This window comes from Gobio gobio (assembly GCF_949357685.1).
Source record: "Gobio gobio genome assembly, chromosome: 24".
NCBI lineage: Eukaryota > Metazoa > Chordata > Actinopteri > Cypriniformes > Gobionidae > Gobio > Gobio gobio.
In genome coordinates this window covers 28,499,180-28,522,714 of record NC_137120.1, presented here as the reverse complement: position 1 = coordinate 28,522,714, position 23,535 = coordinate 28,499,180, and the positions used below count along the sequence as shown (strand labels likewise).

Sequence of the window (23,535 nt, the reverse complement as noted above, 5' to 3'; positions counted from 1 at the left end):
TCATATGTGTCTGTAAGGGAAAATATCACATTTCATCACATCACATTTGGAAATGTTCAACAAAGTCTTAACACTAGAGGGAGGCAAACGCTCTTATCAAAGCAGAAGACACTCAGTTCTACATTTATTTTGAAATTATTCCAGTAAAAATATTCACTCATGCGTTTAATTATCAATAAAGAATGAGGTGAAAGCAACATCAATACATTTCACTTGAAGTTTTATTGATATGACATTTAAATAAAATACATTTTTGTTTTAAGAGTACGGTGTTGAGTACATTATGGCTATCATGACACATTATGACTACATATAATTCCATATCTAAAAATGCTCTGCTTGTTTGATACATCTTAAGGCATTAGTTTATTTTGCAGATTTTCTTGTTCCTGGCTCTTCACTTTAAGATCCTCAAACACAGTATTTCCAGAAACAGGCTTAAAAATAAAATGGAAAAAGTTAGTATGATACTAATAAGTGCATTTATATTTGACAGACACTTTTATCCAATGCATTTAAGATAGAGATATATATATGTATATGTATGTTTTTTTTTTTTTTTTTTTTTTAAGTAATACTCACAATCATCTCTTTTGCTGGTCATCGATCTCTCTTTTTCTATTGCATTTGACACCAATTTTCTTTCCAGATTTAGCTCCTCTTGGAGGGCCGCAAGCTGAAACAAAGATTTCAAACAATTAGCTTTCATATTCATATTTTTATTAATATACAGTATATGCCATACTGGGTAGATTACTTAGATTACAAATTGTAGTCCATTACTGAATACAAATTATATGTTGAAAATTGTATTTATTTAGCCGTAACCATGTCTTGGACATTGGGGGGGACCAACTTTTTTTATTTTTTATAAAGATTAAAGAAACAGAACAGTGAACAAAATTCTAGGTCTAATTCTAGTTGGGAAATAATCATTTTGGGACTATACAAATTTGACACAAAAAAAAACTAGACAAAAAACTAGACAAAACTAGACAAATTTGCAAGTCATATTTGCATCAAATATATCGTTAGTCTCGAGATTATTTCCGTTAGTGAATAAATGCATAGATCCGCAATTTGGCCATTTCTAATTATTGGGGGTAATTGTCAATGTCCATGGTGGTTATAGCCCTGTAATCTATTACATTTTAGGGTATGTAATCGGATTACTTTTAGATTAAATTTCACTTTACATTGATTTCAATAGGATAATTTTATACTATAGTGATATAACAATGGAATTTGTGTTCTTTTGAAAATGTATCATCAACAAAATGAAACACATGAAACAGTACATCAGGGTTTCCCAAACTCCAAGCATTGTATATTTGTATCTACACCCCTTCAAGTTTTTCCAATCCTGAATTCCTTTATTCTGCTGAAACCAAAGGAAGATATTTTGAGAAGAATATGAGTAATCAAACAGTTGATGGACCCCTTTGACTTCAATAGTATGGGAAAAAAAATACTATGGAAGTCAATGGGTGCCGTCAACTGTTTGATTAAATGATGAGAGAATTTTCATTTTTGGATGATATCCCTTAAATATATACTGTAAAACAAACTTTTTCCCATTAATTGCACATGAGCAAAATTAAACATACCTCCTGCAGCGCTGTGATTTTTCTGGCCAGCTCGAGTCCTGCGATTCATCAAGAACATGTAAGTAAGTGCAGGTTTGTATATTATAAGATGCTTAAAATTAATTTTCAATGTGTATACATATTCTAGTAGTAAGATAATCCTTATCAAATTGGTTTATTTACCTAGTACATCCTTTTCTTGGACAGGCATGATGTTTTTCCGTAGTAAAAATGCCAAAATCTGATTCTGGTTGTCAGAATCATCCTTTGAATGGAAAACCTGGTTTACTGTAAAAATGGATGCAGTTCAGCTCACAATTAAGAACTATGATCAAGAACTTAAAGGGATAGTTCACCCGAAAATAAAAATTCTGTCATCATTTACTCGCCCTCAAGTTGCACCAAACCTGTATGAATTTCTTTGTTCTGTTGTTCACAAGGGACGATATTTGGAAGAATGTTTGTAACCAAGCAGATCTTGGCAGTCATTGACCACCATAGTATTTTTTCCACACTATGGCAGTCAATGGCTGCTGAGATCTGCTTGGTTGCAAACATTCTCCCAAATATCTTCCTTTTATATCCAGCAGAACAAAGAAATGTATACAGCTTTGGAACTATTTGAGGGTGTGTAAATGATGACAGAATTTTCATTTTTAGGTGAACTATCCCTTTCATTTCAATCTGTCATTTAGTTTAAAATAATAAAAATGGACTCACCTGGACTTGCAAGGCTTCTTGTATGAACTTGGAGAGCACCAATCAGAAATAAAAGAGCAAAACGTGGAAGAAGACTTCCTGAGGGTTTTCTGTCCATGGCACTGAGTAAAAGCTCCTGGTGCGTATTTGCTCCTATACCTGACCGAACGCTCTACTGCTGGAGGCTCATCAGACGGGATACTTTTAATCAGGCGTGAAGACGTGAGAATGTGTCATCGACCGTAAATCAAAAGTGTGACGGTGTACGGTCTGTCAGAGGGCTATATCTAAAAGAGGGTCCGTGACAGCTGGGACTGATGTTGTGATGTGGTCTCAGGGCCAGCGACTAGCAATCAATCAGAGGCGGTGTGAGGACACGAGTAAATCACCGGCTCTACTGACTATCATTCATCTGTGGATGGCAAAATGTTCTTGACATTCTTCTTTTAATTTAACTAAAAGTAAGCGCGAGTCAGTGACTAGAATAACAAAAAAACAGTGTCATGATGGATATAATATATGATATAGCGTGTCATTCTTGGCTTTTCCATCTGATAGAAACTCTAATTGCATTAAGACTTAAAACATTGAGATCCATTTCATAATTAACAGGCCTGTTGTGTTAAAATAATATTTTTTCTTTATTTTCTGGGTTAGATTTTAGCTTTTTAACTATTTTCATTACATAACAATTATAGAAAAATTATTATATTATTTAAAATTAATAGGCCTAAATAATATTTAATAAATTAATATACTAATATAATTATATATATATATATATATATATATATATATATATATATATATATTATATTAGTATATTAATTTATTTATATATATATATATATATATATATATATATATACACTCACCTAAAGGATTATTAGGAACACCATACTAATACTGTGTTTGACCCCCTTTCGCCTTCAGAACTGCCTTAATTCTATGTGGCATTGATTCAACAAGGTGCTGAAAGCATTCTTTAGAAATGTTGGCCCATATTGATAGGATAGCATCTTGCAGTTGATGGAGATTTGTGGGATGCACATCCAGCGCGTTCCACCACATCCCAAAGATGCTCTATTGGGTTGAGATCTGGTGACTGTGGGGGCCATTTTAGTACAGTGAACTCTTTGTCATGCTCAAGAAACTAATTTGAAATGATTCAAGCTTTGTGACATGGTGCATTATCCTGCTGGAAGTAGCCATCAGAGGATGGGTACATGCCATGGTGGTCATAAAGGGATGGACATGGTCAGAAACAATGCTCAGGTAGGCCTTGGCATTTAAACATTGCCCAATTGGCTCTAAGGGGCCTAAAGTGTGCCAAGAAAACATCCCCCACACCATTACACCACCACCACCAGCCTGCACAGTGGTAACTAGGCATGATGGATCCATGTTCTCATTCTGTTTTCGCCAAATTCTGACTCTACCATCTGAATGTCTCAACAGAAATCGAGACTCATCAGACCAGGCAACATTTTTCCAGTCTTCAACTGTCCAATTTTGGTGAGCTCGTGCAAATTGTAGCCTCTTTTTCCTATTTGTAGTGGAGATGAGTGGTACCCGGTGGGGTCTTCTGCTGTTGTAGCCCATCCGCCTCAAGGTTGTTCGTGTTGTGGCTTCACAAATGCTTTGCTGCATACCTCGGTTGTAACGAGTGGTTATTTCAGTCAAAGTTGCTCTTCTATCAGCTTGAATCAGTCGGCCCATTCTCCTCTGACCTCTAGCATCAACAAGGCATTTTCGCCCACAGGACTGCCGCATACTGGATGTTTTTCCCTTTTCACACCATTCTTTGTAAACCCTAGAAATGGTTGTGCGTGAAAATCCCAGTAACTGAGCAGATTGTGAAATACTCAGACCGGCCCGTCTGGCACCAACAACCATGCCACGCTCAAAATTGCTTAAACCACCTTTCTTTCCCATTCTGACATTCAGTTTGGAGTTCAGGAGATTGTCTTGACCAGGACCACACCCCTAAATGCATTGAAGCAACTGCCATATGATTGGTTGATTAGATAATTGCATTAATGAGAAATTGAACAGGTGTTCCTAATAATCTTTTAGGTGAGTGTATTATGAAATTATATATATATATATATATATTATAATGTGTGTGTGTGTACAAAATGCTGATATGTTGTCTGTATTACTCATACATATGTTTTTATAGTTGAGAAATCTTGAAATGTGACATTTATACAGACCATAACTGAGTTTAAAAAACAGTGTGTGTGTGTGTGTGTGTGTGTGTGTGTGTGTGTGTGTGTGTGTGTGTGTGTGTGTGTGTGTGTGTGTGTGTGTGTGTGTGTGTGTGTGTGTGTGTGTGTGTGTGTGTGTGTGTGTGTGTGTGTGTGTGTGTTGTGTATAATTATTATGTATATATAAATACACACACATACATGTATATATTTAAGAAAATTTTTATATTTCTTATAAAAAAAAATTCTTTATATACAAGATAAATTATATATAGGCCTACAATATATACATGCAAATATTTCTTAAATATATACATGTATGTGTGTGTATTTATATATACATAATAATTATACACAGTACACACACACATATGTAAACGAACACAAACTTTTATTTTGGATGCGATTATATATATATATATATATATATATATATATATATATATATATATATATATATATATATATATATATATATATATATATATATATATATATATATATATATATATATATATGAATAAAAATATTTTTGTACAAAATGTTGATATTGGTATATTACTCATAATATTTCTATAGTTGAAAAATCTTGAAAGGGGACATTTATTAAACTTAAAATACCGATCATAACTGAGTAAAAAAAAAACTTTTTCACAAAAATTTCAGTTAGTTCTGACATGAGAACTGAAAGAATTCGCGCACTGCGCAGGTTTAGTGGGTGTGTTACGTTTGTTTGCTCGCGTGCGCGCGCTTCTCTGCGTGCCAGAATGTGAGCGCGTGCTTGCGTGGCATGTCCCGCCCTGCGATCCGTAGCAAACACACAGCTTTCCCTTGGTGTTTCGTGTGTGTGCGTGTGAGCTCACACAATATTGCTGTGGGTACAGAGGGAGGGACGGACAGAAACCTCGGGCTGGCGACAGAAACCAATCAGAGCGACACATTACCGAAGACATCGATCGGGATTTATTTATCTGACGGAAACCGCCATCAGTCTGTCAAACAATAACCTTCAGAAACCCCAGAGAAACATTAAGCGCTGACGACATGGCTGATTTTAGTATTGATCAGAACAACCTGCCTGGCGTAAAAGAGGGTGAGTGACGATGAAGAAGGTGGTGATGATGATGATGCGCGAGGCATTGTGTGTTTCTGCGTTAAAATAAACAGGCAAATGGCACGCGCTTGTCTCACGCAGAGAGAAACGCATTAAAACGCACGAGACGAGCGCGAGCTTCATTCAGATAGCCGTTGATTGCTGTCAGATTATTTAAAACCGACCAAAATGTTAGACATGGTTACATTATGTTGAATTATGAAGGTAAACTGTTTATGCCTGTCAGTACATTGGTCATTTTTTAAGATGTAACGTTACGGAAATATGTCCGTAAACAGAGCCATTGAACCCTAACCCTGTTATTAAAACATATAGTATAGACAGAGAAAGCGATTAATTTCTAGCCTGTTTTGTCTCAAATGTCATATACTAGATGGCGTGGAATGACTAACGTTAGCTTTAGTTGGTGTAACGTTAGTGTGAATGCTGGCACATGTGTTGACAGATTGGAGCAGATTCAGCATGAAATCTTCTGCATACTGAAGATGACTGTGGTGCAACACAAGCTGTTGATGGCTGATCATGTTATTAAGGGAAACGCTAGCTTTGCAGGATTTTAACCCACTAATTTTAACCTAATTTGATGCTCAAAGAGGATTATTGTGGTCGTATTTACAGACCTTGTCATTTCTGCCCCCAAATCCTGTGCTTGATAGTTTATTATCTGAGGTATGATTCAGTTATTGGTCTGAAAGTGAAACAAGCAATTATAGTAATTGGGGACAGAATGTTGGTTTCTAAACCTTGTAGTTATTTATATCCTATAAAAAAATGATTTTACCTGAAATACAGTCGATGGTTGAAGGAGTAGTTCACTTTAAAATGAAAATTACCCCATGATTTACTCCCCCCTCAAGGCATCCTAGGTGTATATGACTTTCTTCTTTCTGATGAACACAGTCGGAGTTATATTAAATATCCTGATGCTTCCAAGCTTTATAATGGCAGTGACGGGGTCCATTGAGTTTGAAGTTCAAAAAAAGCACATCCATCATAAACGTACTCCACACGGCTTTGGGGTGGTTAATAAAGCCTTCTGAAGCAAAGGGGTGCTTTTTTGTAAGAAAAATATCCATATTTAAAACTTTATAAAGTAAAATATCTAGCTTCCGGCAGACCGCCTTCCGTATTCAATTTACGGAAAAAGGGTAACTGTCTCGACGTATCATTAGAACGTAGCATGAGGTACATACATATGAAGTGGGACATGCCAAATTCACCATTTTAAGACATTTGATGTGTTTAAAATAAACTTCTTTTCGTTCAGATTGAGTTATTGGTGTGAAGCTGAAATCAATTTAGTTAATTAAGGACCACATGTTGGTTTCTAGTTATTAATTTAATTTAAATACATATTTTTAACTGTTAAATACAGTCCAAGACCATTTTAGGTCTAAATTCACAATTGTAAGGCGTTTGATGTGTTTAAAACGAACTACTCTTTCTGCTTGATTCATTTTATGATGGATAATAGTTCAACACAACAAACATGACGTTGGGCCTCAAATGCTTAAAAAAGCCATAAGACACCAAAGTGTCCCATATTCATGGAAAGTGGCCGTTAGACTCTTTGCATATGTATGAAATTCGTTGGTCACGATGTGTAAGCTTTGTGAATCATTGAGCCTATTTATACAACTAGAACCTAGATATACAGGCCTGAAAGACTAGTGAAAATGTGTTTTTCTCATTTCCATTTATTCTATTATATTATGTGTTCAAATTTAGAATATCACATTGTTATATTAATTGGTACCGCTCAAGCTACATAAACGTTTATCCAAAAGTGTACCACATTTCTCACTCACGGGTTTCTGTTTGTTTTTCCTTGAAGAATGTCCTTGTGGCTTTCTGTTTTCAGTTGTTTGGTGCGTTCAGCATTTTGTGTTGCAGCTGCTCTTTGCTCTTGGAGGCAATGTGGAGGATGTTTGCCTGGAAAACTTGCAGGCTTAAAAATTGTGCTGGTTTTGCTGCCTAGCTAAGATCTCTTGGGATGCGATTTCGTGTTTGCTTTGGAGAGCTTTCAGCTTTTCCTTGTGTAGATGTTGCTTGCCAGTCGCTGCTCGGGTGGTGTTTAGTAGTGCCTTGAGTATCATCATTCTTTATTTATTAGACATTTTAATTGATGTCATAGTCATACTGTTTGTGTCGCTTTAGGCTGTGTTTATTGCATTCTTTAGTAAGGCGTCACATCCTCACACATTTATTAAACTACACACAGTTTAATATTTTGACGAGGAAAGTAGGTTTTTAGTAAGATTAACATTTTGGGAGGAAAGAAATTAGTAGGCTACTTTTTATCAGCAAAGATGTGATAAATTGGTAAAAGGTGACGGTAAAGATATTTATCATAATTTTATAATAATCAATTAAGTTTTCAACATTGATTATAATAAGAAATTATTCTTGAGCAGCAAATTATATTAGAATGATTTCTGAAGGATCATGTGACACTGAAGACTGGAGTAATGATACTGAAAATTCAGTTTTGACATCGCGAGAATAAATTACATTTTAAAATGTATGAAAATAGAAAACGGTTCTTTTAAATTGTAATAATATTTCACAATATTACTATTTTTACTGTCTTTTTAATCAAATAAATGCAGCCTTGGGGAGCATAAGAAACTAATTTTACAAAACCACATACTTATAAAATGTATGTAAATTTATCAATTCAGACATTCAATAAAAACATTGAAAGCAAAAATATTTTTATCTTAGTTTATCTCATTGTCCAAAAATTGTCTAATTAATCAACATGTCCCGTATAGGCCTATGGTTTACCCAGTAGTATTTAACTGCATCAACTATTCCAGTTCTCATAACAGTAAGCCACGCAACTGCCATATAACCCAAAAAAGATTCCAGTGCAGGGTTTCCAGTTTTATTTCCTTCAGCTGAGACAGACGCGCTGTCCACCATGATGGGTTTTGAATTGCTCTAAATATGATTGGAATCACTTCGAAAAGGAAAATACAGTAATGTGCAGCAAGTCTAACAAATAATCTACATAAAATGAGAATGAGAATACGGCTGTAAAAGAACGTTGTGTTTCAGCGCGTTTGTTGAGGGAAGAGCGCGCCCACGGAGTTACACCTTCAAGACAAGCACAAGTTCGCTTGTGCATTCACAGCCTTTTGTGCCATTGTAAGTTGTAATATTATATTTATTATTCTGTGTATAAAATCACATACAGGATGCTTTTGGTTGAGTTAAAGGGTTAGTTCACCCAAAAATGAAAATTCTGTCATTAATTACTTACCCTCATGTCGTTCGACACCCGTAAGACCTCCGTTCATCTTCGGAACACAAATGACGATATTTTAGTTGAAATCCGATCGCTCAGAAAGGCCTCCATTGGCACAGTGCACGGTACACTCTCAAGACCCATAAAAGGTACTAAAGACGTTGTTACAAAGTCCATCTCACTACAGTGGTTCTACAATAACTTTATAAAGCGACGAGAATTAGTTTTTGTGCGCAAAAAAAACCTAAATAACGACTTATATCATGATGACTGATTTCAAAATAATGCATCATGAAGCTTCAAAGCATTATGAATCAGCGAGTCGAATCATGATTCGGATCGCGTGTCAAACTGCTGAAGTCACGTGACTTTGGCGATTCAAACCGCTGAATCGACTCACTGATTCATAACGCTTCGAAGCTTCATGATGCCTTGTTTTCAAATCGGTCATCGTGATATAAGTCGATATTTAGGGTTTTTTTGCGCACAAAAACTATTCTCGTCACTTTATAAAGTTATTGTAGAACCACTGTAGTGAGATGGACTTTGTAACAACGTCTTTAGTACCTTTTATGGGTCTTGAGAGTGTAAAGTGCATTGTGCCAATGGAGGCCTTTCTGAGCGATCGGATTTCAACTAAAATATCTTCATTTGTGTTCCGAAGATGAACGGAGGTCTTACGGGTGTCGAACGACATGAGGATAAGTAATTACCTTTAAGAAAAAAGCAATACTGTCAATACATTTTAAATAAATTCAAAGAAAGTTTGTAACTTTTGCTTATCTTATTTTGATCCCACATGAAAAAATAATATAGTATATTATAGTAAAATTACTCTAGTAAATACTATAGTGTTTTTGAACTGTACTATAGTAAATATACTACAGTAAATAAACAAAGTGTAGTAAATACTATAATATACTACAATATATTACAATTTACTGTAGTATCTTTACTATACTATGGTTCAAAAACACTATAGTAATTTTACTATAATATACTATAGTATTTTTTCATGTGGGATACCTTGATGTTTGTTTTTGTTCCTCATTTTTACACTATTTACTGATAATTGTTTTGGTATATAATCATATCAATATTAAAAAGTAGTATTTAAAAATGAACAAATAGCCTAATTTTCTGCCATATACAATTTCATAAAATTATCAGCTAGCTAACAACAACTTTGTTCTGGGTTCACCTCACTCAAGTCTAAACTAAGTGATTTATAGGCTATTTATTTTACTACACATTATGAACATAAATAAGCTGAAAGACTGTGGATAATTAAAACTAACTCTTACACCCACTCTTGCTAAATTGTGTAAGCACACGTGTGTTCCCATTTCAGATGTTCTGAGTAAATGATTAAACTGATTCGTTAGTTCAGTGTTGGACAGATCAGTTGTTCTAACCAGTCGTTAAAATGATTCGGTTCAAAGGAGTCATATAGGTCGCGAATCGGACATAAGCAGACGCTTTGTGTGCGAATCCCGTCTGTAAGAACATCGCGAAAGATTTGTCAACACACAGAAAACACTTCATAACCAGATAGGATTTGTTTCCCGTTTATAGAAAGTATGCTTTATGTCAGCTGGTCAGAGAATCAGTCAATGTTTTTTGAGCGCATTTCACACCCAGCGGTAATTTAAAGGAAAACATCGTCTGATAGCGCCACGTGCAACATGGATTCGGTCTTCCGACCTTTTGATTTTGATTAACGTAATATGTGAAATATTAGAAAGCTAAGAATACTGATTACAGAGAGCGTGCGAGCGGGGGAGGAGCTCTGATCGTTCTCTCTGTCACTCAGTTAACACAAGCGCAGCATCTATTCTACATCATTCATAAATCACAATAACTCATCAAATAAAGCTTTGGCGGGACAAAAATTTGTTTTGGCGGCCGCCAAAAAATTTTCAATGTAGGAAAAACCCTGTATTATCGTTCTCGTATAGACATGTGCCGGTAAACGGTAATACTATATACCGCAATAATGAACATGCACAATATTGTAATCGTGGGCACTTCAAAATACCGTGAATAATTATTTATTACGAATTATTCAGATTTTTAGAATGAATTTTAAGAATACTTTACCCATCAACCGTTTAAAATGAAAAACACGTCAAAGAGGAACGCGCACTGATGTAAATAGACCGTGCATGAGCCGAGCACATGGCGGAATGAGATGCGCTGAAGTGCACATTCATTCTTCGACAGCAGAGGGCGCTGACGGAACAGCAGAAATGCAGCCGTTTCCCCAGTAATCACATAACCTAATACATAATACGTAAAGACTTAAGACTATTCATTTTCAAACTTGCATTTTATATTTTAATCTGGACTAAATTACATGCCCTAGATATTGTTTGAATATGTTCTGACTGTTGTTCAATCACACACTTTACAAGGCTCAAGTATTTAACATTAGTTCCTTCATTAACAAACTGACAATGAAAAATACTTCTAAAGCATGTATTAATCTTAGGTAAATGTACATTTCAGCATACCTTTTGTTCTTTATAATTCTTTTGCACTTTAATCTGTTTTTAATATTTGTTTACTTTATACATTTTTGTGTATTGCTTTATTGTATTTAAATGTTTGGTTCTTTTGTTATAAGAAAGTGATTTAACCTGTTATAGTATGACAACACTTTTTTTGCAACTTATTTCAATATCGTGATAATACCATATACCGTGATAAAAGCTTCAGCAATTAATCGCAACATGAAAATTTGATACCGGCACATGCCTATTCTCGTATCATTTCCATCAACAATACGGTTTGATTAAAACCATTTCCTTATTGTCCGTGCGGAGGCTATTTCATGCACGACACTTGCATTCTGATTCTTTATAATGCAGCCTAAGCAATGCTGTTCAATAACTTGTTTGCATTATTTAGGTATATTCTTTTTATTTTTTTAGGCAATAGAATTTTTGGTAACATTTTACAAATAAGATTGCATTTGTTAATGCATTAACTAACATGAACCAACAGAGAACAATAACCTTTGTTGATGTTAGTAATAAAATGTTTGTGTTTATTAACAGTCCATTCACAGTGCATTACCTAATGTTAACAGACACAACTTTGGATCTAAAAATGTTGAGATTAACATGCACTAAGATGAATAAATCCTGTTGAAGTATTGTTCATTCATTGTTGGTTAAATAATGCTAACAAAAATTAAACCTTATTGTAAAGTGTTAAAAGTAAGTTGGCCATCGGAGTGTAAAATTAATTTGAAAAGGTAAGGAATCTTACACTGGTTCAAATAGGCTACTGTACTGTATAGGTTTAATTTATGTTGAAGTGTTTGGGACATGGCTTTTAATGGTGAGCCTTTTGTTTTTGTAATCAGGATCTCAAAGTCTATTAAAATTTGTATTTAGATTTATCGGCCAATATATCGGTTATCGGCTTTCAAATATAAAGAATTATCGGTTATCGGTATCGGCCAAAATGTTCATATCGGTGCATCCCTATCACTCACCCTCATGACATTCCAAACCCATAAGACTTTCGTTCATCCTCGAAACACAAATTAAGATTATTTTTTTATTTATTTAAATTAACAGAAGAGATTTCTGTCCCTCCATTTACAGTCCAGTCCATGCAACTACCACTTTGACGCTTTAAAATGTTCATAAAGAAATCGTAAAACTATTCCATATGAATTGAGCGGTTTAGTTCATTTTCTGAAGAGACTCGATCACTTTATATGATGAACATTGAATTTAGGTTTTTATTCAGTAGGGCTGGGTATTGACACAAATTTCACAATTCGATTTCGATTCACAAACTTTCGATTCAATTCATTTCTATATCGATTACTTTAGATATGTATATCCGGTACAATACATGGCCAATTTTCTCAAGGAAAAAAAATCTCTGAACTATGTTGTAAACTATGGGAGTCAGTTGGTACTAGGGTTGGGCATCGAGAACCAGTTCCAACTTGGAACCGTTTTAAAAATAACGATGCAATTGGAATCGTTTAGAAATTTTGTTTTCGATTCCGATCATCGGTTCCAAACGTGCAAGTTTTCGGAAGTGCTTGCCGCACACGTTTGTTCTGTTGCAGCCATGGAGCACGGTAAGCGGCGCTCAAAAGTGTGGCTTTATTTCACTTAAAAAAAAAAAAAGCCTGGGTCGGCACAGTGCAACACATATGACAAACTTATTTCTTGCGCGGGAGGATGCACTACAAATACGTGGTGTATAAATTAACGAGTGTAGCGTGTTTGAAATGCTGCGCAGGACTGTCCTCCTCAGGCAACCCTGCGCTAACCAACGTTATTAAAGGGATAGTTCACCCTGAAATGAAAATAAAGCCTTCTTTTACTTACCCTGATGTTGTCCCAGTGCCCTATGTCCTATGACATTTAAAATACTGTTCCTGCACGCGCTCCTTCCTATTATGGCAGTGAATGGCGATCAGCTAAAACATTACAAAAAATAAACAAATGTAGCCTATCACGCAACGATACAGGGAGACGCGCGCCATATGGAAAGTGTTCAGGGGGCACACTATAAGGTTTTGCGAGAAAGAAACCGTATTATTCAGTCAAAACACTGAGCTTGGCCGTTATTCTGAGCGCGCTCCTCTGTGTGCACTATGAGCCGTCAGCAGCCGCCGGCGCTCATGCCTACTATAATAACTCGCACTGTTGTCATTGCACCCAGGATAAGCACACACACACACACGCACCATTTTGAGAAATCAAGCTCAATAGAAAAAAACGCGATATATATTGCACGAGGCTACTGCGGCTTGGAGTGCGCACACACAGGAACACGCGCATTTGAACAACAGCTGGGTGAGTAAAAGATGGCTTTATTTTCATTTCAGGGTGAACTAACATTATCCCACCTTGTCATAATCAGGTAACTGATTGTAGTGTAATAACAAAGCCCTTGACCAATTGCGAATTGTGGTGAACAACAACATTACTGAAATTATTTTTCCGCCTCGTAGATAAATGTAGCTATACACAAATTGCCCACGCTAGTAGCAGTCCTAATATGACTGCTGTTAATGCTATTGTTAAACCGGGACTCGGTGTGAAACTCCATTCACCTTTGCAGCAAAGCAAGTGAAAATGCCAGCGGAGAAAGTCCCAAAACTAAAACTCATTATTGAATCAAAATACAATTTTCCTCTGTGAAATGAGCCTGTGACATGTTGTGACTCCACCCCTCAAAGAATCGGAATCGAGAATCGAAAAGAACCGTAATCGAAACTAAGAATCGGAATCGGAATCAGAATCGTTCAAATCAAAACGATGCCCAACCCTAGTTGGTACTACATTAGCCTACTAATAGTGAAGGTACAAAATTAACTGATTTGTATACAAACACTTAAATGACACTAAATTATGTTTTTTTTTTATAAAATAATAATAGTTATAATATTAACTTTACAATTACATAATCATATTTATACTCCAATTAGTTTTTTGAAATATAAACATTTGGCTGTCATAAAAACCTGCCAGATTTATTCATGGGCTACATACATGCATTCAATTGAAGAACATTAAAAATGACAATAAATATGTAATGTGGTGCATATAATTATCAAAATGCTCCTCTCTAGAGTTATTTTTTCTGGCTGATTAAAGCTTACTAACGAGTTTATGGACACTGGATATGTTTTTTCTGGGGTAAATGTGACGTTACATGACATTGTTTACATATTAGCCATTTTACTGACGTCTTTCTGCGGTTGAAACTTAAGCTATTCCATGTGACATGATACAGATTTCAGTAAGTTATCCTGTATCTTTTAAGACACTTTCAGATGATGATTTTCAATTTTACTTCACGCTGTAACTGGTATTAAGGCGGAAGAGAAGATCCGTTCATGTGCGCTCCGTGCTGCCGGTTCTTTTCCAGAGCGATCTCGCGCCAAAGCGGTATTTATGCTTTTGAATTTTGTAAAAAAATAGACGTAATTTGAAATCTGAGACTTTGTTTTATATCAATAGTGATAAAGCACAAAGATTATAGCGATTTATTGGATTGGGAGGTGCGCTACAATGTTTATTTAATTCATTAACTGAAAACAGGATGACTAATCGATTCTTGGGATTTAAGAATCGATACTGTTTGGTAAAAGTGAGAATCGATTAAAATCGAGAAATCAATATTTTTTACCCAGCCCTATTATTCACATTTAAACATTGATCAGCAAACATAAACAGAAGCTCAACCAAACCTGCTTGACGCACAAGAACAAACCGCATTGTTCCTAGTGGAAGCTCAAACGTGCTGCAAAACACAAGCATGAACCTCATTAGTTCAAACGTTCTGCGCAACACTCCTCATCGGTTCTTGTTGAAGCTCAAACGCGCTGTGTAACACGAGAATGAACCTCATTGGTTCTTGCTTAAGCTTAAACGTGCTGCGTAACATGAAAATGAACCTCATTGGTTCTCGAGGAAGCTCAAATATGCGTAACACAAGAATGAACCTCATTGGTTCTCGCATGTCAAGCGAACATGCCTGAGCTTCCATTTTCCACAACTGATGTATGAGTTGATGAATGTTTAAATGTGAATAAAAACCTCATCGTGATTAGATAAAGTGAACGAGTCTCTTCAGAAAATGTAATCTAAACTGATTGATTATGGATTAGCTTTACAATCTCTTTATGAACATTTTGAAGCGTCAAATTGTCAGTTGCGTGGACTGTCAATGGAGGAGCAGAAATCTCTCAGATTTCATTAAAATGTCTTAATTTGGTTTGTGTGTGAGTAAATGATGAATTTTTGGGTGAGCTAACCCTTTAAATAGTCTCATGCACGTAGAGAGGAAGCCCATATTAGATGCACACTCAGCAGCTAGATGCTTGTTGTCAATAGGGACTTTCTTGGTTCCTTCATATCAAATGTTACTCAGCCATTCTATAGTGCATTAAGATGCCTTAGTGCTTCACCAACCAGTAGAGTATAAAGGATATTTTGCGAAATGTAAAAGTTGGTCTTGGTTCCTCATGTAATGCTATAAATATCCTATAGTCTCAGTTCCACAGCGTATTTTTTTTATTTATTTATTTTTTTTTATTATATAAGATGCCACTGAAGTTGCTAATCAGCGGCAGATGGACGACATGTTTAATCACAAATCTGCAGCAGTGGCTTAATCTTATCCTCTTGTCTCGCCCAAGCTAAGAGTACAAACACGGACTGATATGAAAATCGCTAGCTAAATTAGTATGGCGTGAATTGTTTTTCACGTCAATATTAAACCTCTCGCTAAATTCACCCACAACTGTAGCACACAGTCTAATTATGGTGTGAAACTGGGTGCGTGTGTTTGGTTATATTAATTACGCTCACTTCTCAGAAACAGTAACGCCGTTTTCCTTGCAGACTGAAATGCAAAAGTTGCTTTTATCTGATTCAGGTTATCGGAGCATGTATCTGAGGCTTGAGGGAGTTCGTTTTTTTTTTTCAGTCACAAATTAAGTATGTGATTTCATCGCTTCTCCACCTGCGTTATGAACCGTGTCTCAATAGCTGGGAGGCTGCCAGGTGCAGAATCAGGCCTGTATAAAACATTAAAAGGCAAAAAAGAGCATGGTAAAGGGCGGATGTGGAAGACATGGTTTCAGTTTCTCAAGATAAATTTATAACTGAGGTTATAATGTCGGTTGCTTTGCGGTGTCAGACTAACACAGACCCCCCTTAAATGTGACCGTTCCACAGAATTCTTTTATTTTATTTCCCTTTTTGCACAAACATGATAGATGTATTTAAAATTCAGTTTGTTTTTAAGGTTTTTTTACTGGGAGAAATTTTTGATTTTCTGTCTAATATATTAAACCAAATGATTCTATATTGTAATGACCGATATATATCGCCCGATATATGGCTTTTTTTTTTTTTTTATATCGGCATCGGACGATCTTATATATATATATATATATATATATATATATATAAAAAAGATATTGGCCATCGCCCACCATGCTCTCTAAAGCCGTTTCCACCCCAGGACTAGGAACTAGGAACTTTGGGGTGGTACTCGGTGTGTTTCGACCGCAGGAACCAGGGTCTAAATGAAGTTCCGGGTAAAAATCTCCCCCTCAGAAAGTCCCTGTTTGCGAGGTAATACTTTTTCAAAGTTCAGGAACTTTCAGGGCTGGGACTTGGGCGCTGAATATGCTGATTGGTTGAGCTCACGCAGCATTTTTTTTCAAAAAAGTTCCTGGCACAAATTGTTCCGGGTAATTTCGGTGGAAATGGGGCTTAAAGGGTTAGTTAAATTAGTTAGAAAATTCTGTCATTAATTACTCACCCTCATGTCGTTCGACACCCGTAAGACCTCCGTTCATCTTCGGAACACAAATGAAGATATTTTTGTTGAAAGCTGATGGCTGAGAAAGGCTTCAGATAGGCCTCCATTGGCATTCAGTACATTTACACTCCCAAGACCCATAAAAGGCACTTAAAACGTCATTACAAAGTCCATCTCACCACAGTGACTCTACAATAATTTTACAATGCGACGACAATATTTATTGTGCGCAAAAAAAAAATTGAAATAACACCTTTATTCAACTTGTTCTTGTCTTCCGTGTGTGCCTCCACGACGCATGTGCGAGAATATGACGTAGCGCCGGGGTTCGGGAATCCATGAAATGCACACTTTAACCCCATTTTGAGAACTACGCAGAGACCTAAAGCACGATCAATGTAGAATTCAACAGCTTAGACACGCGCGTCTTCCTCTGCTTGTAAACAAATCGTTTCTGGGTCATGTGTCCGAGCGCCGGATCTGCGTCATATTCTCGCGCATGCGTTGTGGAGGCGCACACGGAAGACAAGAACAAGTTGGATAAAGGTGTTATTTAGATTTTTTTGCGCACAAAAACTATTGTCGTCGCATCGTGAAATTATTGTAGAGTCACTGTGGTGAGATGGACTTTGTAACAACGTTTTAAGTGCCTTTTATGGGTCTTGGGAGTGTAAATGTACTGAATGCCAATGGAGGCCTATCTGAAGCCTTTCTCAGCCATCAGCTTTCAACAAAAATATCTTCATTTGTGTTCCGAATATGACGGAGATCTTACGGGTGTCGAACGACATGAGGGTGAGTAATTAATGACAGAATTTTCATTTTTGGGTGAACTAACCCTTTAAGATATCGGCAAAGGACATCAAAAAAACAATATCAGTCGACCACTAGGGATGGGTATCGGGTAGGGCTAAATGATTTTGGAAAATAATCTAATTGCGATTTTTATTTTTTATTTTTTTATAACCAATATTGCGATTGCGATTTAATATGCAATAAATTTTTAAGCTCTTTATCTTCAGTATTATTCAACATTAAATCATTGTATAGTAATGGTGGGAATCTTTAGGCACGAACCTCACGATCCGATTCCAAAACAATTCTTGAACTTTTTTCTTTTAGATTAATCTTATTAATAAAACTTAAAAATTTTTAATTAAAACAATTGCATGTTAATAATGTTAAATATATAAACTAATATAGCTGCAAAACACAAAAGCTAGTCAATAATAAAGAGGAACAAAAAAGCATTACAAGCAATGAACAAAGAGTGCTTTCAGTATTTAAGAGTATCTGAACTGTGAGTGGTTTTTCTGTTTCAGCTTTACTGTTGTTAGGGATGGGCAACAGTAATCGAGTACTCAAACATGACAGCGATGATCGATCATGAAAACGATGATCGCCCTGACTTTAAAAAAAAATATTTGTCTATTTTTCTGATTGGTTATTCACACCTGCAAACTTGTCGCTTTTCGGCGACTATCGCCATTTTCTTGGTCAATTGGGTCATTTACGTGAATCGCGTAGAACCGGAGAGTTTTTGTTTTGGGGGGTAGGTTCTGTGCATGCGTGTAACGTTACCGAACGGTTTCTGGGTGCAATCTTTACCAGTTAACAGTCGGCTTGTTTTAAGCGCGGAACACACTTCAATCCGAGTTCCCACACAAACATATTAAGTATTTAGTCCATTTTATCTCGAAATTCAAATGAGAAATGCCGTTTTGACGCTCTATGTGGCGTGACTGGTCACTGATCACAGTTCAAGCGGCCGCACGTGAACGCGATCTTCAGTGAAGGCGATCGATCATTTCTTACTAAAGAATACACATGAATTACCATCTGAAGGTATGCTAAGGATACATTACAACGTACTGTCATGTGTATATATATGTGGTGTAATCGCTAAATCAGTGTTTCAACGGCGGAAAGACGTCAATATAACTGCTTATAAACTAAAAAATGTCATGTAACGTTAGCATCATATTTACCTCAGGCAGTCATTCAGTGTCCACAGAATTTTATTCACTAGAGAAATCAACTCTTTCACTAAATATATGCTCTATATTAGCATATTAATTATATTCTACTTAACCTGTTAGTGATGTCTTGATTGTTTCGTGCATGTTAAATAAACCTGTCATGAAAATATATTATGTATAAATTATTATATTTCAACAACGAATTGGAGAAAAAAAACTATTTTATAATTAGATTTAGAAGTTAATGCAAAAACTGCCTTATGTGAAGTTTACATGTTTGCATACAATGTGTTATTTGAGTGTTGATTATTATACCTAAAAATAAATAGCAACTGAATTTAGGCTAATAGTTTGGGCTCTATTTTGTTAACCTTTTAATATTAATGTGCAAGTAAGGGCTCCCTATATAATTTACAGAAATATCTTCAATAAACTTTTAGAATTGTATTCATTCAAGGACAGACACTTTTCTTCTTCTTCAGTAAACCACTGTTAAATATAAAAAATAAATAAAAAGCAATTTTGTAAAACTGCTCTACCGAACTCGTACCGAACCGTGATTTCAAAACCGAGGTATGAACCGTCAGTTTTGTGTACCGTTACTCCCCTACTGGTAGTCTTGTTTTTATTTTTTATCAATTATTTTTTGTGTCATGCGTCACAACACTTCCTTGAGTTCCAGGCGTTTCCGTGTTGTAAATAAAATCATTTTTAAAATATTAAATGTGTCATTCTCTTTAAGTCACGCTCAGAAATGTGTCATTTGCATATTAACACCCCCATTAACACATAAGATTACTTTTATGTTGTCTATATCTTTAATCTCATATGGACACGTTTGGTTGAGTTTAATAACTAGCTAGTAAAGCGCTGCCGTTACCATGGTGGTTCATTCTCTTCAGTTTCAGCTCACATGCAATGCCAGACATTATCGACTCTGGGTTATTTGAGACGGTTATATTCTTTTTAGATTTGCTATTTTCAGGCTATTTTCACTTTGATCAGGAAAAATTAAATTAACCTCTTAACAAGCGCCCCATTTTTGTGGAATTTTTTGAAAACGATATACCCAAATGAAAATGTCTGCAGCTCTTAAACCCTATGGTCTATATTCATAAACCTGGTCTTATTTTAAACTAGACACTTGAAATATTGCTACCCAAGAGTCATAATAACTCAAAGTAATATGGGAACAGAGTAATATACATGTAAATATACATGTAAGTGACTCACGTTTTTTGTTTTTTGTTTTCAATTAGGGAAAAAAATATTATAATTTAATGTTAAGAGCCTGAAAATAACTTAAATATAAAACTGAATGTCTAATCATGTCATGATTCAAATATGAGGATGATTCTCTCAGTAATGTAGCTTCTGTGAGCTTTTATGTCAAGAAAAGTCTAGGCGTCATTTCAAAAAGGCCATTTATTTCAGAACATTTGCTATTGTAAAGAGTAGTTTTTCATTCAAATAAATCTGCAATAAACTGCAATATACTACTAATTATAATGGATAAATAGTTACTGAAAAACTAAAGCAACTATTTACAGAGATTACAAAGTGTAAAAAACTCATTTAGCTGATAATAAGTGTCAGTGAGAGACAGCGCGCTCCACTGCAGTTGCGCCATGGAGAACGTGCAGCCAGCGCGCAAACAGTATTCACCAAAGCCTACTTACGCAAACTGCGCAAGATAATGCCTTTTGATTGGTTACTAAGTCCATCAATCAAACCTTTGTTGAAAAGGCATTGGCTGGGCACCGAGTGCCTTTATCCAACGAAAACCATGGGCGCAATGATTGACAGCTCACCAAGCCTGTAAGGCACTTCCTCTATATGATGCATCCCAGAAGAGTCTCTGATTGAAGGAGAGAGACGGGGGAGGGTTTAAAATACGTGGGAGAAGCTATTCTAGCAGGGGGAGTTTGCCAGACACGGAATAGAATCGATATTTCATTGAAAATGGACATGATTGATCACGCTAACTCAAAACTCTCTTGCAAACAACGGAGGATTTTTAGTTTTTTCCCTATTTTTTCGTTGTTTTGGATTAAAAAGTGGGATGCATTTTGAAGAATGGACTCTTACACAGAGATGTATGCGGGTGTTAATTGGATTCGTCCGATCTGATCTGAACGACAGGAGATGAAAGATGAGTAACGCTGATATTTTTCTAATGTTTACATGGCCGGTCCTTTAGTGTTTCATTTAACCCTTTCCTCTCTGGTGTATTTATTGCAAAAACAAGTTCAGAACATGAATCTTGAGTGTTTTAGCTTTCAAATGATGCATAGTTTGTGATAGTTGATTGAATATTTTGTATAAAACAAAAGTAGATAAAAGTACACACCCCCCCACTTCCGTCAACCCCCCCGTCCACGAACCGGTGCGGGTTAAGAAGTTAAGTGCAAGATGTGCAGAGCCAATCTGTCATGTGCAATATGCACCAAATATTAATATTATAGTAATGCACCAAATGAGAGGGTTCCCTGTATAGTTTACAGCATTAGTTAGGAGAGGTTAATAAAATATAACTATCAGTCTCGGCAGATATCAATCTGAATAATCGGTTATCAGTATCGGCAGAGCAACTGAGTATCGTGCATCTCTAATTGAAATCTTGTAACATTAATACAACCTCAGTGACCCTAAACTTTTGAACGATAGTGTAAATCCAATACTCACTCTAAATGCTTTGTTGTACATTCAGATAAATGCCATAACAATGTGTGAGATGCTGTTTATCCTGAGGTTGCATTGTGGACTTCCTGGCTGCACGGGATGAAAATGTGACGTAACTCTTTGCTAAAAGTAAATAATCAGATTTCTATCTCTTTTTGTCCGTCTGCAGTGTGCCGGGACTTTGCCGTGCTAGAAGACCATTGTCTGGCCCACAACCTTCAGGAACAAGAAAGTAAGTCCTTTTATAGCCTGTACTTTTTTTTTTAACTTGAAAGAAAGTTATTGCATGGAAGGTTTATGACCTGTAATCCTGAAGCTGTTTGTTGACACTAAATGAGTCATTAAAAGCCTTTACGGTTTTCCCCGTCCTTTTGAGAGCGTTCAATATTAATAACAGAAGAACGAAAAGTTCTAACTTGCCATCTTCCTCTTTTGCTGCGATGTGAGGTTTTACACCATCACCACAGATCACATCTATCATGTGTGTTTTGATGCTGTGAAAGATGCCGTACATGTCGGATGGCAACTGAAAATCACTCGCTTTCTCAGAAGGACCTAGACAAAATGTGGATGGCTGTAAGACAAAGCATTTGTGTTTTTGTGAATGGCTGTACCATTGCGAGGACACTCAAATCAAAAGGAACTTCCTCTTCCAGGAAGAGTCAGTATCTGTGTGTCATACAAAAACAATTTGTAGAAAGTTTGAAACCGCAAAAAAAAGGCTGTGTCGGTTTCCTGAAGAGACATTGCATTCTTTCAACTGTATGCTTTTGGAAAGATCTAAAAACTCCCTCTTTTAGATTTGATATGTGGGCAGGTGCTACAAACACAAGTTCTCTTGTGAAATGTAATTAATAAAAAGTCTGGCAAATTCATATTTTTGTGCGATCAAAAAAATGTGATAAGCTGCATTAATACAATAAATGAACCCATAAGAAGGCCCTTAACCGACCATGCCACTATTTTCTCTTCAGTAGAGCACTTATTTTAGTATTATTTATATACTATTTAGGAATATGCGATATATCGGCCAGCATATCGGTATCGGCTGACTATATGTAAATGTTTTACTGTTATCGTTATCGGCCCGATAAGATTAAGATTATTTAGCTGATATATTAAGGCCCAGTCCCATTTCTACCCCTTAGTCCTTTCCTTTCCCCTACCCCTTCGTTTTGCGCGTTCACGTGAAGGGGTAGGGGTGTCTCGATTCTCTTTTGGCTGGAGTGGTAGGGGTAAGGGGAAGGGCCAGATAGCCCTTCAAATGAAGATTTTTCAGGACCACACTTCGAACGAAGGGGTATGAGGAGTTTCCCTCCACCGACTAACGTTTTGCTTGAATAGGGGTCGACCGATATGCGGTTTTCAGGATCGATACCGATTATTACAGACCGAGTAGACCGAGAACCGATATTTTGAACCGATATATGTGTCTAGTGTAAAAATTGAAATTTAGGTCAAAATTAAGAATAAAAAGGCCTCTGACAAAGACTCCCTTTAAATTCTTTTACCATATCTTTAATTGGAAGAACTGTTAATATTAACAACATTAACATTAAGAATAATAACAACAACATAAAAAGTGCATGGATCATCCAGCAGCATTCTGTAAACATTTTGTAAACCTTAAAGAAGTACATTTAAACAACAACAAGCTACAAATGAACAAATAATGGAAAATAAATGTAATAAGCTCCCTGAA

The 23,535-nt window shown here is 36.0% G+C and overlaps 2 protein-coding genes across 3 annotated transcripts in view; one reads left to right on the top strand and one right to left on the bottom strand.

Moving 5' to 3' along the window:
• Positions 1-411: 411 nt before the first annotated feature.
• uts2d (urotensin 2 domain containing) lies at positions 412-2,403 on the bottom strand (the record flags this gene model as incomplete). Its single annotated transcript, XM_079807065.1, has 5 exons — positions 412-437; positions 583-667; positions 1,608-1,645; positions 1,770-1,874; positions 2,307-2,403. 5 exons carry the CDS (start codon positions 2,401-2,403, stop codon positions 412-414), a joined length of 351 nt encoding a protein of 116 aa, XP_079663191.1.
• Positions 2,404-5,287: 2,884 nt separating this feature from the next.
• Positions 5,288-23,535, top strand: part of ccdc50a (coiled-coil domain containing 50a) — a 47,633-nt gene continuing 29,385 nt past the window's right edge. For both annotated transcript variants that reach the window (XM_079808519.1, XM_079808520.1), the window contains exons 1-2: positions 5,288-5,588; positions 22,003-22,065. In XM_079808519.1, coding sequence (XP_079664645.1) covers positions 5,540-5,588; positions 22,003-22,065 — 112 coding nt within the window. In that variant the 5' untranslated portion in view covers positions 5,288-5,539. The remainder of the gene's footprint in view (positions 5,589-22,002; positions 22,066-23,535) is intronic.